This window comes from Mobula birostris, chromosome 7, assembly GCF_030028105.1.
Source record: "Mobula birostris isolate sMobBir1 chromosome 7, sMobBir1.hap1, whole genome shotgun sequence".
Lineage (NCBI taxonomy): Eukaryota > Metazoa > Chordata > Chondrichthyes > Myliobatiformes > Myliobatidae > Mobula > Mobula birostris.
Window position 1 is genome coordinate 10,063,737 of NC_092376.1, and position 18,427 is coordinate 10,082,163.

The following is an 18,427-nucleotide window of genomic DNA, read 5'->3' on the forward strand; positions in this document are numbered from 1 at the left end:
CCATGATCACAGTGAATGGCAGTGCTGGCTCGAAGAGCCGGATGGCCTACTCCTGCACCTATTGTCTATTGAATCTATTAAACATCTGTTGCCATGATGAGGCCACACTCGGGTTGGAATATCAAACACTTTTACCTACTTTTCAAATGGAGAAAGGTTTTCTGCTGTCTACCAATCTATAACATTGTAATTTTACACACCTCGGTCATTTCCCTTCTTAACCACTACTGCGCCAGAGAAAATAGACCTAGTCTCTCCCCATAACTGAACCTTCGCGGGGCAATATCATGGTGAATCTCTCAGTACCATCCCATGAGGCTCCATTACAGCTCAGGTGTCAGAGTTCAAAGTTCATTTCCAGCATCCTCTGTAAGTAAGTTTGTACGTTCCTTCACATGTCCAGGTGGGTTTCCTCTGGGGGCTTCAGTTTCCTCCCACAGTCCAAAGACATCCAGGTTAGTTGGTTAATTGGTCATTGTAAATTGCCCTGTGATTAGGCGAGGGTTAATCAGTGAGATGCTGTCTGTAAGGCTGGAAAGGCCTGATTTGCACTGTATCTCTAAACAATAAATAAAATTACTGTTGAGTTCCAATGGTCATGTGTTTGGAACTTGATTCCTGTCTTGTCCCCTGGTCTTATCAGCTACCTTGTATTAGACTAAAGTCCGGAATCCAGGTTATAGCTGGATGGACAACAAATGAGAACAGACAAAAGTTACAGACCTGAGTTATAGGGAGAGGTTGAATAGGTTAGGACTTTATTCCGTGGAGTGTACGAAAACGAGGGGAGATTTGATTGAGGTACTCAAAATGATGAGGTGCATTAAATGGGGTAAATACATGCAGGCTTTTTCCACTGAGCTTGGGTGAGACTAGAACTAGAGGTCGCAGGTTAAAAGTGAAATGTTTAAGAGGAAAAAGCGGGTGCAACGTGGGGTCAATTTCAACATTGAAGAGAAACTTGGATAAGTACATGGATGGAAGGGGTGTGGAAATTTGTGGTCCAGCTGTGGGTAGATGGGACTAGGCAGAATAACAGTTCGGCAGGAACGAGGTGGGCTGAGGTTCAAAGTAAATTTTATTGTCAAAGTACATGTATGCCATCATACACTACTCAGTAAATACAAACAGAACAGAATCAATGAAACACTGCACACAAAGAAAGATGGACGAGCAACCAATGGGCAAAAGACAACAAATTGAGCAAATACAAAAAAAAACACCAAAATAATAAATAAATATTGGGAGTTATATAGCCCTTGAAAGTGAGTCCACAGGTTGTGGAATTGGTTCAGTGTTGGGGTGAGTGGCATTATCCACTTCACTCCTGTGTCTGTGGTGGTGTACTCTATGCCTTTACAAAAGAAAACTTTAATTGGAAAATTAAATGATATGTGGTAGGCCTTTCAGCTCTAATACTGTGAATGACACGTTTGGCTAATTTTATTCATCTCTGTTGTAGTCCATTGTGGCTTTCTACAACAAGCAAGCAGGAAAATCGAGGGAGGAGGCCAAGCTGCAGTTTCTGAAGCTGATCTACAGATGGCCTACATTTGGATCGGCCTTTTTTGAAGTCAAGGTGAGTGATGTTTATTATTTAATTACACTTCTGTTTCATGGAGTCACAATCAGCGTCACTGAGCTGAAATGCTCCATTATAGAAACAAAGGAAAAAAATTGGAATGTTAATTTAAGCACATATTCGGGTGACACAGTTTCGCAGTGGTTGGCTTAATGCTTTACAGCGCCAGTGAATACCAATTGGGGTTCAATTCCCACTGCAGTCCCTAAGGAGGTTGTACATTCTCCCTGTGACCGTGTAGGTTTTTTCCGGGTGCTCCGGCTTCCTCCTACATTCCAAAGATGTAAAGTTACGGTTAGTAAGTTGTGGGCATGCTAAGCTGCCGCGGGAAGCGTGGTGACGCTTGTGAGCTTTCCCCAGCACATAATCAGACTGTTTTGATCATTGACACAAACTATACATTTCACTCAAACACGAGGAAATCTGCAGATGCTGGAATTTCAAGGTTTCGCTGAACACCTACGCTCTTGTCTGCCAGAGAAAGCAGGATCTCCCAGTGGCCACACATTTTAATTCCACATCCCATTCCCATTCTGACATGTCTATCCACGGCCTCCTCTACTGTAAAGATGAAGCCACACTCAGGTTGGAGGAACAACACCTTATATTCTGTCTGGGTAGCCTCCAACCTGATGGCATGAACATTGACTTCTCAAACTTCCGCTAATGCCCCACCTCCCCCTCGTACCCCATCTGTTATTTATTTATTTACATTCTTTTTCTTTCTCTCCTTTTTCTCCCTCTGTCCCTCTCACTATACCCCTTGCCCATCCTCTGGGCTTCCCCCCCTCCCACTTTTCCTTCTCCCTGGGCCTCCTGTCCCATGATCCTCTCATATCCCTTTCGCCAATCACCTGTCCAGCTCTTGGCTCCATCCCTCCCCCTCCTGTCTTCTCCTATCATTTTGGATCTCCCCCTCCCCCTCCCACTTTCAAATCTCTTACTAGCTCCTCTTTCAATTAGTCCTGATGAAGGGTCTCAGCCCGAAACGTCGACTGTACCTCTTCCTAGAGATGCTGCCTGGCCTGCTGCGTTCACCAGCAACTTTTATGTGTGTTGCTATACATTTCACTGCATGGTTTGATGTACATGAGATGATTCCCTTTATAGCATTGGAATTAATCCAGTTATGGTAATACTTTACTGCCTGTTTAATGCTGAAATATAGGTTGCGTTGAGGGCTTTGTAAAAAAAAAAGCTTATCTCCCTCTTTATCTTGAACCTGGAGGTCCTTCAGGTTGAAGTTTACTGCCATCTAATTGTACAGATACACCACCAAATGAAACGAAGTTCCTCTGAACCATGGTGCACCCACAAAACATACACACACAAAACAAAGTATTACCACAAATAGGTAAAACAAAATATAATTCAGAATGTATGCGGTGTGCAGCACAGGTAAACAGCTCACTGTCTAGTGATGGGCCATCAGTGGTGTCAGGGTATTGATATCTCCCAGCCTGAGGGAAGAAGCTGTAACCCACTCTGGCAGTCCTAGTCCTGATGCTCCTGGACCTCCTTCCTGATGGTAGTGGGTCAGAGAGATTGTGGGATGGTGATAGGGATCCTCAACCATGCTTCAGCCCCTTCATATACAACGCTCCCAGTAAATGTCACAAACGGGGGGAGGGAGATCGTCTCATTGCGGCACAACAAGGGAGAGTTGTTGGTGCATGAGTTGCTCATTTGCTCTTTCAGCTCCGCCCTTGCCCTCTTTATTTTATTTAAAGGTACAGTGTGGAACAGGCCCTTCTAGCCCACTGAGCTGCAGTTGCCCGGCAACCCACCGACTTGACCCTGGCCTAATCACAGGACAAGGACAATTTGCAGTTACTGACCAGTACTACTTTGGACTGTGGGAGGAAACCAGAGCACCCACAGGAAATCCAAATAGTTCACAGGAAGAACAGGCAGGTTTGCTCACAGGGGATGCTGGAACTGAACTCGGATCTCTGACTCCGAGTTGTAATAGCGTCGTTCTAACTGCTACGCTATCGTGGTGCCTCAAACCTCTCTTTATCCTGAGTCTGGAGGTCCTTGGTGACGTGTCTGTTTTGCTCAATTGCTGTCTCAGCTCCGTCCTTATCCTCTTGCCTTCACCCTCCATTTTGAAACCTTCTCTCTGATCTTCTCTTGTAGCAAACTACTGAACCAAACTACCCAGAGATCCTTCTCATCGTCATCAACAAGCTTGGAGTGAGCCTCATTGACCCAAAGACCAAGGTGACTTGTGATTTCAATTTCCATTCCTCTGGATGGGTTGACAATAAAGCCTAGGAGCAGCATAAGGCCATTTGGCCCATCATGTCTGTTCTGCCAATAAGTGAATGGCTGATTTATGATCCCTCTCAGCCCCATTCTCCCACCACCTTCCCGTAACGTTTGACGACCTAACTAATCAAAAACCTCGGCTTTAAATGCACCCAATGACTTGGCCTCCACAGCCCTCTGTGGTATTGAATTCCATAGATTCATCACCCTCCAGCTAAAAGAATTCCTCCTCATCTCTGTTCTAAATGGGCATCCTCCTATTTTGAGTCTGCCCCCTGTGGTCCTAGGCTTCCCCCATTATAGGAAACATCCTCTCTGTCTAGGGCTTTCATTATTTAATAGGTTCCAATAATATCGGCCCCTCAATCTTCGAACCTACAGTGACTACAGGTCCAGAGCTATCAAGTGTTAACCATTTCATTCCTGGATAGTATTGATGTTAGAGGTTTTGGGTGTCTTGTGTCTTATACACCAGAAACAGGAAGCAAATGTATTCTCTGTCCGTACTTTAATCGCTACCTTATTCTTATCGTTCTTTATTGTATATAACTGTTGAATGTTGTTGTTTCCTGGTTGCATGTCATGCCAGCACACCACGGCAAACTCCAAATACGTGTAAATGTATATGGTGAATAAAGTTGATCCTTCACCCTTGATCCTTCCCATCTTAGTTTTAACAGCCAATGCTAGACTATGCTTCCTCAAGTAAGGAGACCTGTTTCTGCACTCCCTTCCCCTCAAAGGGGTTGTGGCATACTCACACCATCCACACCAGACAGGATTTTGCTGTAGCCAACCGTTTTGATTCCACTTCCACATTTCCGCTCCTACGTGTCTGTCCATGGCCTCCCCTACTGCCGCGATGAGGATACTCCCAAGATGGAGGAGCAACACCTTGTATTCCATCTGGGTAACCTTCAGCCTGATGTTATGAACATCGATTTCTCTGGCATCTGGCAAATTCTCCACCCACCCCAACCCCGGTTCTTTTATATCCCACCCTGGTCCACTTCTCACCTTTTCTTTCCTCCTCACCTGCCTACAGCCTCCCTCTAGTGCTTTCCCTCCTTCCCACTGGCGGAGCAGACTCGACGGACAGAATGGCCAAATTCTGCTCCTATCTCTGATGGTCTTTCCCCCATGGTACATTCTCCTCTATCAGATTCCTTCTTCAGACATTTACCTCTTCCACCTGTCACCTGCCAGCTTCTCACTTCATTTCCCCCCCCCCCCACTCCCCTGCCCCACCTGGCTTCAACTACCACCTGCAAGCTCGTACTTCTCCCCTCCCCCACGTTCTGGATTCTTCCCCCTCCCTTTCCAGTCCTGATGAAAAGCCTCGGCCCAAAATGTCGACTGTTTATCCCATTCCATAGGTGCTGCCTGGCCGGCCGAGTTCCTCCAGCACCTTGTCTGTGTTATATGGGGTTGAATTTGGTCTTGTGATGCCTTTTTTCTGTGATGTAAAATTCCTTTCCTCGCATCTGCCTTTCAAGGACATTCTCACCACCCATCCGTTCACCAAGATATCCAACTGGAGCAGCGGTAACACCTACTTCCACATCACCATTGGTAACCTGGTGAGGGGAAGCAAGCTCCTGTGTGAAACGTCTCTGGTAAGATTGACCGAACCTCTTATTAAAGCCTTGTCGTACTGCGACATGTTATCCTTCTCAACCTCATTCTCCTGCTTTCTCATTAACCTTTGACACACTAGAACCTATTGACCTCCACTTTAAGTATATTCAATGACTTGGCCTCCATGGTGGTCTGTGTCAATGAATTCCACAGATTCACCACCCTCTGGCTGAAGAAATTTCTGCTCATCTCTGTTCTAAAGGGGAGTCCTTCTATTCTGAGGTTGTGCCCTCTGGCCTTGGACTCCCCTATCATAGGAAGCGTTCTATCTATGTACATGCCATCTAGCCCTTTCAATATTCAGTTGGTTTCAGTGAGATTCCCCCCCCCCACCCCATTCTTCTAAACTCTAGTGAGTATAGGCCCAAAGCCATCAAACACTCCTCGTACGTTAACCCTATCTTTCTCAGGATCCTCATCAGAACTCTCTCCAATGGCAGCACATCATTTCTTCAATGAAAGACCCAAAACTGCTCACAATACTCCGAGTCATCTGACCAATGCATTATGAATCCTCAGCATTACCTCCTTGCTCTTGTATTCTAGTCCTCTCTCCCACGCTGGCCAAGGGCCTATCTGTATTAGAAAAAAACATAGAAAACATAGAAAATAGGTGCAGGAGTAGGCCATTCGGCCCTTCGAGCCTGCACCGCCATTTATTATGATCATGGCTGATCATCCAACTCAGAACACCGCCCCAGCCTTCCCTCCATACCCCCTGACCCCCGTAGCCACAAGGGCCATATCTAACTCCCTCTTAAATATAGCCAATGAACTGGCCTCAACTGTTTCCTGTGGCAGAGAATTCCACAGATTCACCACTCTCTGTGTGAAGAAGTTTTTCCTAATCTCGGTCCTAAAAGGCTTCCCCTCTATCCTCAAACTGTGGCCCCTCGTTCTGGAAAGATTAATCCCATTTACCAGAGTTGCAGAAGCATGGAGGTATGTATGTATCCCAAGTCCCTGAGTGGTATGTCCTGGAAATTGATGGTGCATGGGTGTTATTGGCAAGAGCAAGCAGTTCCCAGCGGTCCGCAGATGAATGTTACGCACGCATTCAATCCAGCTTGTCTTCCACCGAGCGAACACCGAAACGCAGCACTGGTGGGAGGGGTCAACCCCAAACCCAGCATGGGTGCCATGCCACACTGCCTCCAGCAGCTGTTCTTCTGGCCTGCTGCAACAGGCAAGTTTGCGGCTTGAGGCCTAGTCCGTGATTCTCGGGCTCCCCTCTGTCATCTATCTGTCTGCCTACACAGTCCACTCCTTCTTAAGTCATGGTCTTCAGATAAAGCTTGCACTTTCTTAGCTACCAGGATATTTTTTGGGTGCAGGGATGGGGCTGATGCATCTGTCTCTAAAGTGCCTTTTGCAACATAATCAAGTACCGGGACAAAAAAATGTTAAGTGCCCTTCTCACTTAAGAGATTGTGTGGCGCGTGGCCAAGTGGTTAGGGCATTGGACTAGCGATCTGAAGGTCGTGGGTTCGAGCCTCGGCCGAGGCAGCGTGTGTGTGTGTCCTTGAGCAAGGCACTTAACCACACAATGCTCCAGTCTATCCAGCTGAGAATGGGTACTGGCAAAAACTGCTGTCCTATCGGGGGGGGGGGGGGGGGGGGGAGAGTCTCGTAATCTCAGTTGCTTCACGCCACAGAAACCGGCATAAGCACCAGCCTGATGGGCCACAAGGCTCGTGACAGTTTAATCACCTAGGAGTGATGGGAAGCCCCTGTTGCCCTGTTCTGTGCATTGCTGAGGTAAAGGCTCATCAGGAGATCAAAGGTTTAATTAAAATAAAAATCTACATCTTTTAAACAGTATGCAATGAAGCTAGGTGGGAATTTTAAGGTGATTGGAGGAAAGTATAGAGGAAATGTAAGAGGTATTTTATTTATACAGAGAATAGTGGGTACATAAAATGCCCTGCCAGGGGTCATGGTGGGTACATCAGGGATATTTAAGAGAGTTGTAGATAGGCACATGGATGTTAGAAATATAGAGCACTGTGAGGGAAGATTGACCTTAGATTGAAAGGTCAGCACAACATTGTGGGCAGAAGGGCCTGTACTCGTCCATGTTCCATGAGTAAGATCTTTATAGGAATGTTATCAAGCAGAGGTTGACCCCGAGTGATATTGGCTGATCTGTCCCAATGCTGGTAGGAGAGGAGGAGGAATTTTATGAGTTTGAAGGTGACCGATCTGCTTGAGGTTCGAAGTTGTCTTTTCTGAGGAACTGATAGCGCTCTGCTTTCTCAACACAGGGATATAAAATGGATGACCTCCTGACTTCCTACATTAGCCAGATGTTGACCTCCATGAATAAGGAGCGCAGCACGAAGATCAGTAAATGAACCTGTGGTGACCACTGGCTCTGGGCTTGCCAGGTGATGCAGATGCTGGGGCCCATGGGCAATCCTTGCAGCTGGAGAAAGACGTTCTCGACCCAGGTCTGGAGTATGAGGAGAAGTCCTCTGCCTAGCTCTTCTGATAGCAGCTCGAACTCTCCCTCAAGTGAGGATGACTCTCTATAATGTGCATGTGTGTGTGAACAAGAGGAAGTATCTTTCAAATCCCTCACACAGACAATAAGCCAAAAAAAAAAGGAAAATTGGGATTCATGAGCAGTCATTCCAAAAAGAAACTCTGGGCCTACAATGATAGGCTTTTTGCATATTCCTCAGTGCACTTTTGATCACACCCAAGTGTTATTTTAAATCCCATTCTCTTCCACAGAAACATAGTGTTTGTGAGGGTGGTGTTCCTGTGGGCATCATGTCTCATGGTCACATGGCTAAAACTCTCACCTCAGCAGATGTATCAGGTCCAACTTTTCTGGGCCTTGGGACTTGCACTGCCTACAGTAAGAGCAGCTGATGAATAGTTCTGCTTCTGTTTACAAGTATGAATTTGTTTTATTCTGACTCATGTAAAAAAAAAGTTTGCAAAATGTTTTCTTCTTGTAAACTTTTTTTTTTGTTTACCATTTCTCCTCTAAATCCCAGAGTGTTTGTTTTGTCGTCCCACCTCATACGCGGAGTACTGAAATGCATACTTTTTTTTTCCCATTGGAATATCTGGATTTTGGCAGGATGGATCAAAAGCAACTTGATTCCATCCTGTCGGTGCTTGCCTGGGCATGGTGACTGTCATGGGTAATGGTCTGTCAAAACCAGCCACAGGGTATTGCTGTCTTACCCTCTGGCGTGGACGTTATTCCTATACTAATCACGGTCTTGGTCTCTCACCTTGGAGACATTTCAAAATAAAACCACCAGATTTGAAGTTTGGAGTTCTTTTGACACTGTTTCCACTCATTTCCTTTCTTTAATATCCCCACTTCCTCCAAAGCCTTTAAAACTGACAGATCTTGTCCTTACAATTATTTTTGTCTTGTAATTTATTCACAAAACTGAGCCTGTCAGCCCTGTCCCTTGAATGGACACCATGCCAAGAATCCCACTGCTGAAACATCCTGAGCTGTGGAAGAACCGCTCCTTAAATCACTATCCATTCATTTTTCCTTTTCCGCAGAGGCTGACTGACCAGTAGGGAATTTCCAGAGTCTCGCCAGGTTTGACTTCAGAGCTAACGCATTCTGTGCTGTGGGCTGGCATTTCACACTCTCAACTCTGGTCAACATTCAGTTGTGGCCCATTCATTCTCGCCTATGAGGCGGGGAGGGGGAGAGACTGCACTGGAAAGGGTAGGGATGCATTAAGCTGGGTAAGGGACTGGATGACTGAAAATTGCTGAGCCAGGTAACATCTAGGTGGCAAACAGATCTGGATAAATGGCCAGGACAAGAGACATTTGCAGTTCCAATTAGGAGTGGGAATCTCTTATCAGAATAGACTATAGTATCACTGATTGAAGATGGCTTCACGCCACCGGATGAGGTTGCTATGACACCTGGGAGTGCTTACCTGGCCTCTTGGTCCATGGCCAATCATTCTCTCCAGGCACCAAGCTCAAGTCTTGAACTGGTCATTAGCAAAGTCCAGATTCTAACACCCATAATTCCATGTGGTGTGCTTTTCTCACTTGGGGTGAGCAGGAACAGATGTGATTTCCACCCAGCCATGGCCCTCTCCAACTGGATGAAGCCAGGGATTAGAGTTGAACCACAAAACCTGTTGCGTTGATGTAATTTACCAGTCGCCCCCTTGACATTCTACTTTCAGTGCATTTAAGATGCCCCTGTGTGTTTAGAAGATATTCTGTTTATTTATGTATAACATATTGTTGGCAATTTGTATGTGATTTTAGTTGGAGATGACGTAGTCCCTGAGGTTCTGTAATGAGGAGATTTTTTTCTCTTGTTTTGTTCAGTTCTGTGGAACAGGGTGTCAACCAGTCTGGTAAGCTGTCCTGTAAATGCACGTTGAAAACTTTATACTTGAATTTCAAACTGCACACTCCCAGACTTTTTGCTCCATTTTCACATATCACACTTTGACATGTCCTTACCAGGCGTTGGTGGTTTTGTTCCTATTGGAGAACTGATTCTGAAACCATCAAGCTTCCTCCCCTGCGGTCAATATGCCCCATTCAGCGTGAGAAGACCTGTAACGCCAGACAGTCGGCAATGTACCCCGCCAAAGCAAGACACTATCCGTGAGGTTGACCGGCTCCCAGAGTCGTAATCCCAACCCAAATGTACCGATACCTCAGGATAACCAGCTGACCTGAGATTACCGACTCACTGTGGAGTAGTACTTGTTTTCGGGTCAGAGTGCAGACACACTTGGGAATTCCCATGAAATTTCTGTTCATGAAAATCCTGGTGCTAGGTCATTCCGGAGTTGTGTGTGGATGATTTTCAGATGAGTGCTTGGAAAGGGTTTTGGTCCGTTTTTTTTCTTTGCCTTATTGTTCCCATTGTATTCACCTCTCTAGAGATACCTACAGGTTCAGAAGCATGCCGTAATCCGGTCCATCTTCCCTGGATTTTGGGGTTTTACTGTCAGTCAGCCACAACAGAATGTTGGATGTTGTCTTGTGGGTTCGAAGTCAACTCCTAAATGGGTCAAGATCAGGACTCATCTCTTGGAGTGACAACACTGGCATGAAAGCCCCATGATCCAGGAAGATGGGCCAGATTTCAGTTTGCTTCTGAACCTACAGGAATCTTTAGATGTGCCACCTCCCCAAGGATTCCTATAAGATCAGGAGCAAGCTGGAATCTAGCCCATTCGGATCTTGGGGCTTTATTGCCAGGGTTATCAGTCAAAGAGATGAGTTCTGATATGACCCACGAGATGGTGTCCAATGTTCTGCTTGTGTCCATTGTCTTAGTCGTCCCTGGCCATATGGTGACCATATTGTGGATCTGCCCCATCCCGGATGGGTGAAAGCAGGGAAAGGCTTGGGGTGGGTGCCCCCTCCATCTGGAGGTGTAACCATGAGAATTGCTTCTATCTACATTATCATTGCGGCAATGGCTTAAACCAAGAGGTACTGCACCATATGCAGACCTCGCCTCTGGTGCAAGCAGTTAATAGGGTCCACTGCCAGTGAAGCAGGAGGTCTTGTGGTGTTAATTCTTCAACGCATGCAGGCTTCGCTAAACTTTTCGGCACAAATTATTTTAATGTGGAATTATTGTTTTAGTCACTCCTGACCCAGTAAGCAATGAAAATACAGATTTAGTGCAAGAGGGATAGGAATTGGAGGTGGAGTGGGGGAGTTAACAGTAAATAGTGACTAAATCAATCTGAATCCCTCTCCTATTATGTGGAAGATGTTCCCTGTACTTGGTGACATTACAGCCATCTATTAGCTGTGAAGTCTTAAGCAAGTTGCACCAATCTTTCCCTGGTCCCTGGACGACATCCATGGGAAAAGTCATGTCCCTCAATAGGAAGCAGGTGAGAGCAGGGAAAGGCAAACACTTCCACTCATTTTGTTTAATGAAGTTATCAAAATGTGCAATGCTGTGTGTCTTTCTGTTAATAAGATTTTATTGACCTGGTGGCTCCTTGTATTGAACCAGAAGAAAATGTCAGATGGTAAATCACCTAAGGAGAATACAATATACCCTGACTAATTTTCTCTGTTGCTAATGTGGCTGTTCATCAGATCGATTCCCATTAAGGTGCCATCCTTGGGGAGATGGATCACAGCCTGTGTTCGGTTTCAGACTCTGATGGTCATGAACTTGTACGTGTTCGTAGGATGGATCATGTATTGGAATGTTTGTGTAGTAGACTCTAGAAATTGTGCATGGGTGGCGGGGGGGGGGCGGAGAGAGTGATATCTTTTTGCTGGGTGTAATCCATGGAACATTCCAGCAATGTTTCCTTGAGTACTTTGGAAGGCTGAAGAGTAGATGACCTTGTTTGAAGTTTGTGCACTTGGGGCGATTCTCAACATGTGCATGATGCACAGTTACCCACGGCTGTGGGGTTTGTGAACGCAACCACTTTGGGGAGACACTGTTGCACCTCGGAAGGCTGAAGAGCAGACAATCTTGATTAAAGTTTGTGCACTTTGAGGCAATTCCCAAAACGTGCAATATACACATTTACCGTAACTCGAGATGCATAGTTATGCAACCCAGCTAAGATGTGTGGACTGTGCATCACCAAGTATCTCCCTTGTCCTTCTCCAACACACACAGTTCAAAGCAGCTCTTCAGAAACCTACTCTCTTCCACTGCATTAGACTGCCGCTGAATGTGAGCAATATTTGTAAATAATGTTAATAATGAAGATATGTATTGTGATAATTTTTTAAGAATAAAAGCTTTGTGTGGATGCATGTGCATGGGTTTGTGAGCTGAAGATGGTGTTTGCTTTCCATTTGCCATCCAGGGCTAGAGAAGTTGTGTGTCTAATGGTCTGTCTGTGGTTTACATCTGTATAATTAATGTTCCACTGTGTAATAAATATTTCTCTGCACATTAACTTCAGTCCTGCATGTGTGTGTCATCCACAATTTGCACTGGGTCTTGTTTTTGCCCATTACTTGAAGTTGTCTTCTTAAGTCTATCAACCCTGCTGGCACATAAGCTGCCAACAGCAGCTTGCCAGAGTTTTCTGTCCTGGGCCAGGGCCAATAGAAGTTTGTTCAGCCCTGTGGCTTTCATCACACGACTTCATGTGTCTTCTAGGCAAGGATCCTTCCTCTCCCAGGAATGAGGTCTTTGGACTTTCTGTTGGTGTTACTGAAGTTCTGGGTTTTTACAGGATGGGATTACTAACCCCATGTCCAACCCTCCTTTCACAGCCAGGCTCGGGAGTGACCACGGCAGGGCTTTTTTTAAATTTACTTTGAGATTGCATTGACTTTATCTATACCCCTCATAATTTTGTTTACCTCTATCAAATCTCCACATTCTTCTACGCTCTGAGTAATAAAGTGCTAACCTTTTCAACCTTTCCTTATGGGGGAGAGGAGAACTAGATTCTCTCTAGAAGATTTGCTGTGTTGAATAAAGACCTCTTATGCCACCAGCTTCAGAGTCTCCAATGACTCGGTCAGTCACAATACTGAGCGCTAATTTTAACTGTTCCAGGAGCAACACAATTGCCCAAAAATACACTTTTTATTTTTTTATTCTTAAATAAAATCACTAAAACACCAGACCCTCTGTTTGTGTATCAGAGATAGTTGAAAAGGCTGTGGTCATTACCTGGGGAAGGTGGTGTGCTGCTGGAGTTTCTGAGCTGGTACATCTTTTCCCCTATTAATGAAGGGGTTAGATACTTCACCCTACATTTGTGCAAAATTATATACAAACAAATCCCCTTTCACAGGGAATACTGTCCAGCAACTCAGAACAGGATCAAAGCTAGTTCCCAGGATTGCTGAGGCGATCACAGTGAGGAGAGTGGATGCACTGAAAGGGCTAGCACCAAATTGATAGGCTGAGTGGCTGCCTCCGGTTCCATGCCAGTCAGTGATTAGTGTCTTGATAGCACGGTGAATAATGTTGCCACCTCCCGGCTTCAAGGGTCTAGATTTGATACTGATTTTGGGAGTTGTCTCTGTGTGTGTGGAGTTTTCACGTTCTCCCTGCGAACACTTTCGTTTCCTCCAGTCGTAAGTCAGTGAAAGCTTGGTCATTCTCCAGCAGTGTCAAAATTAACCCATGCTTGCTTTGACAAGATGAACCTGTGTCATCTATCCAATGACCATTACACTCAGATTGTAGAGTTCACATTCTCAGGAGTTTTCTACTTTTGATAAACATAAGAAATTCTATAGCTGCTGGAAATCTTAAGCAAGATTGAGGAACTCAGCAAGTCAGGCAGCATCTATGGAGGGAAGTAAACAGACAACTTCTTGGGCCAACACCCTTCTTCAGAACTGGCTGAGTTCCTTCAGCATTTTGTGTGTATCACTCAAGATTTGCTGCCCCTGCAGAATCTCTTGTGTTTATGATCTGCTGCTCTTCTGCAAAATCTCTTCAAGGGATGCCGACCCCAAAGAAGTTTAAATCTTCTCTTCGGGAGTTCAGTGAAACCCCCCCCGCCGCCACTGCTCCTCCTCGTGATCTCTTCTATTTTAGATAGCTCGCTTACTTTGCACATTGTCTTCCCACAAAAGGACTTGTTACGGGTTGGAACAGTCCAGTATCTGGGAAAGAGTTTCCAAACTGTGTTTCACGCTCTTCACTGCATTGAAGAAAATCTTTGTTAAGAAACCTAATTAAATAAAACTTTATAGTGAAGATTCATTTGTTGAACATTTTGTTCACTGTGTCCGATAGCTTGTAACGTTGCCATCTGGCCGACTGGGAGGTTACTCAGGGCAGGAGTGCAGCAGAGGGTCACCCATGTTAGTGGGACGGTAAACCAGGTAAACACCTGCATATTCCTTATTTCCCAATTGGAATTTCCTGGCCCCGGCAGGACATTGTGACCATGCCGGGTGAGATAATTCTGTGAATCTTTCATCACACAACGCTGAAAGACAGTACTGTTCTCAAAGCGCTGGTGATGATGGAAACCAGTAACAAGGGGGAGAAAGAGGGACTTCCCAATGCCAGTGGGGAAGAAGGAAGGTGTAGGCCACAGCATCGCACTGATTATTGGTTGACCTGGCCTGATTCTATCCCCTTTAAGGCTTGGGATTACCCATACCCTCCCCTCTTGCCTCCCTCCAGTCCGAGCCACATTGCACACCACACCCCAAACAGCAGCTTCACCCTCCATTTTGGGGGCGGTAGTTACTCATGTCCTGGGACGGCTGACGTGGGTAGACTTGGCACACTGTCTCCATGGTGACTGGAAGTTGGCTCTGCTTCAGGAACAGACCACACGTTGTTCATTTCTGAAAGAGAAGATTAAAATCCATGAATTTGTTGAGTTTAGTACCCACTTACGGAAGGAAAACCAATATTCACTTCAGGAAGCAGACATCAAAAAAACAGCCCCAGCAACCTTGTCCTACAAACTCACGTCATAGAGTCACAGAGCACGATAGCAGAGACACAAGTACCTTGGTCCATCTAGTCCATGTTCAACTGTTATTTTGCCTCAGTTTTTTTTTCCTTCGGCAGTTTGAACGGGGCATGACTGCGCAAGTGTGTGAAAGTCGGCCTGTTAGACAGCAGGAGAGTTTAAAAAGCGAGCAGATTGAGAAGGGGCGGTCATTTCTTCGGCAGTTGGAACGGGGCACCACTGTGCAAGCGCGTGAAAGTCGGCCTATGAGACAGCAGGAGAGTTTAAAAAGTGAGATTAACAGAGTGGGCATCGTAGGAGCGGGTGATGGAGTAGTGGGAGACAGAGTAGGAAGGCTTTGGCTCGAGAGGCTTTGGCAAGTACAGACTCAGGACGAGCTTGCTCCCAGTGAGGTAAGGCTGGGTAAGTTACTTTAATAACTCTAATTAACTTAGGAGTAGGTAATGGAGGCAGCAGTTAGGGTAGTCGAGTGCTCCGTTTGCAGGATGTGGGAAGTCAAGGCGAGCACAATTGTCCCTGATGACTACACCTGTAAAAGGTGCATCCAGTTGTAGCTCCTGACAGACCGAGTTCGAGAGCTGGAGCTGGATGAACTTCGGACCATTCGTGAGGCAGAGGCAGAAATAGACAGGAGTTTCAGGGAGACAGTCACCCCTAAAAGTTAGGAGGCAGGTAGCTGGGTGACTGTCAGGAGAGGGAAGGGGAATAGACAGAAAGAGCAGAGCACCCCAGTGGCCATTCCCATCAACAATAAGTATACTGTTTTGGATACTGTTGGTGGGGACGACCTACCAGGGACAAGTTGCAGTGGTCGCGTCTCTAGCACCGAGACTGGACCCTCAGCTCAGAAAGGAAGGAGGGAAAAGAGGAGAGCAGTAGTGATAGGGAATTCGATAGTTAGGGGGACAGATAAGAGGTTCTGTGGGAGAGATCGAGAATCCCGGATGGTCTGTTGCCTCCCTGGTGCCAGGGTCCATGATATCTCAGATCGAGTTCTCGGTATTCTCAGGAAGGAGGGTGAGCAGCCAGCTGTCGTGGTCCATGTAGGGACCAAATGCGTGGATAGGAAGGAGCAGGAGGTCCTGCAAAGAGAGTTTAGAGAGTTAGGTGTAAAGTTGAAGGACAGGACCTCCAGGGTTGCAACCTCAGGATTGCTACCCGTGCCACGTGCTAGTGAGGCTAGAAGTAGGAAGATAATGCAGCTAAATACGTGGCTAAGGAGTTGGTACAGGAGGGAGGGCTTCATGTTTCTGGACAATTGGGGCTTGTTCCAGGGAAGGTGGGACCTGTTCCGACGGGACAGTTTGCACCTGAACTGGAGGGGGACTAACATCCTTGTGGGAAGGTTTGCTAGTGCTGCTCTGGGGGGGTTTTAAACTAGATTTGCAGAGGAACCAGAGTGTTGGAGCAGATAGTGAGGTGGAGGAGGATAAAGGTCACGCGAGAACTGCAAGTATAGTTCACGGAGTAAAGCCAGATCTAACGTACAAAGAGGCTTTGAGGAAAGAGAAGCAGAATAAAGGGTGTAAAGGCAGTAAGGTAGAAGGGCTAAGGTGCGTGTACTTCAATGCAAGAAGCATCAGGATCAAAGGTGATGAACTGAGAGCTTGGATACATACATGGAATTATGATGTAGTGGCCATTACAGAGACTTGGCTGGCACCAGAGCAGGAATGGATTCTCAATATTCCTGGATTTCAGTGCTTTAAAAGGGAGAGAGAGAGGGAGGAAAAAGGGGAGGAGGGGTGGCATTACTGGTCAGGGATACTATTACGGCTACAGAAAGGATGGGTAATGTAGCAGGATCCTCTTTTGAGTCAGTATGGGTGGAAGTCAGGAACAGGAAGGGAGCAGTTACTCTATTGGGGGTATTCTATAAGCCCCCTGGTAGCTGCAGAGATACCAAAGAGCAGATTGGGAGGCAGTTTTTGGAAAGGTGCAAAAATAACAAGGTTGTTATCATGGGTGACTTTAACTTCCCTATTATTGATTGGCACCTGATTAGTTCCAATGGTTTAGACGGGGCAGAGTTTGTTAAGTGTGTCCAGGACGGATTCCTGTCACAGTATGTTGACAGGCCAACTAGAGGGAATGCCATACTAGATCTTGTATTAGGTAATGAACTGCGACAGGTCACAGATCTCTCAGTGGGTGAGCATCTGGGGGACAGTGACCACCGCTCCCTGGCCTTTAACATTATCATGGAAAAGGATAGAATCAGAGAGGACAGGAAAGTTTTTAATTGGGGAAGGGCAAATTATGAGGCTATAAGGCTAGAACTTGCGGGTGTGAATTGGGATGAGGTTTTTGCAGGGAAATGTACTATGGACATGTGGTCGATGTTTAGGGATCTCTTGCTGGATGTTAGGGATAAATTTGTCCCCGTGAGGAAGATAAAGAATGGTAGGGTGAAGGAACCATGGATGACAAGTGAGGTGGAAAATCTAGTCAGGTGGAAGAAGGCAGCATACATGAGGTTTAGGAAGCAAGGATCAGATGGGTCTATTGAGGAATATAGGGTAGCAAGAAAGGAGCTTAAGACGGGGTTGAGGAGAGCAAGAAGGGGGCATGAGAAGGCCTTGGCGAGTAGGGTAAAAGAAAACCCCAAGGCATTCTTCAATTATGTGAAGAACAAAATGATGACAGGAGTGAAGGTAGGACCAATTAGAGATAAAGGTGTACCTCAGATTTTTGAATATTCTGCCCATTTAAAAAGTAATTTTTTTTCCTTTATACCTTCTACTAAAGTGCTTGACCATACATTTCCCTGCACTATATTCCATCTGCCACCTCTTTGGCCATTCTCCCAATCTGTCCCAGTCCCTCTGCAGGCTCCCTGTTTTCACAATACAACCTGCCCCTGCACCTATGTATCTTTGTATCGTGTGCAAACTTGGCCACAAAACCATCAATTCCATCATCCAAATCATTGACACATAAGATGAAAAGAAGGCGTCCCAATACCAGCCCCTGCAGATCATCACTGGTCACCAGCAGCCAACTGGAATAGGCCCCCTTTATTCCTACACTTTGTCTCCTGCCAGTCAGCCAATCTTCTATCCATGCTAATATCTTTCCTATAATACTATGGGCACTTGTCTTGTTAAGCAGCTTCATATACAGCACCTTGTCAAAGGCTTTCTGAAAATCCAAGTAAACAACATTCACTGACTCTCCTTTGTCTACCCTGCTTGTTATTTCCTCAAAGAATTCCAACAGATTTGTTAGTTATTTCCTATTAAGGAAACCATGCTGACTTTAGTCTACTTTATCATACACCCCCAAGTACCATGAAACCTCATCCTTAATAATGGCCTCCAACGTCTTCCCAACCACCGAAGTCAGGCTAAAAGGCCTTTAAATTCCTTTCCTCTGCCTACCTCCTTCTTGAAGAGTGGAGTGACATTGCAATTTTCCAGTTCTCCAGAAACATTCCATAATCTAGTGAAACTCGAAAGATCATTACTAATGTTTTCACAATATCTTCAGCAATGTCTTTTAGAATCTTGGGGTGTAGTCCATCTAG

At 45.8% G+C, this 18,427-nt stretch overlaps 2 protein-coding genes across 6 annotated transcripts in view; one reads left to right on the forward strand and one right to left on the reverse strand.

The window, feature by feature from the left end:
* The window catches only part of myo7aa (myosin VIIAa), a 292,479-nt gene extending 280,068 nt beyond the window's left edge, over positions 1-12,411 (forward strand). For all 5 annotated transcript variants that reach the window (XM_072262606.1, XM_072262604.1, XM_072262607.1 and 2 more), the window contains 4 exons: positions 1,463-1,579; positions 3,722-3,805; positions 5,350-5,469; positions 7,756-12,411. In XM_072262606.1, coding sequence (XP_072118707.1) covers positions 1,463-1,579; positions 3,722-3,805; positions 5,350-5,469; positions 7,756-7,845 — 411 coding nt within the window. In that variant the 3' untranslated portion in view covers positions 7,846-12,411. The remainder of the gene's footprint in view (positions 1-1,462; positions 1,580-3,721; positions 3,806-5,349; positions 5,470-7,755) is intronic.
* The window catches only part of gdpd4a (glycerophosphodiester phosphodiesterase domain containing 4a), a 101,595-nt gene continuing 94,342 nt past the window's right edge, over positions 11,175-18,427 (reverse strand). Inside the window, exon 16 of the mRNA XM_072262609.1 lies at positions 11,175-14,770. Within this exon, the coding sequence (XP_072118710.1) occupies positions 14,667-14,770 (104 nt within the window). The 3' untranslated portion in view covers positions 11,175-14,666. The remainder of the gene's footprint in view (positions 14,771-18,427) is intronic.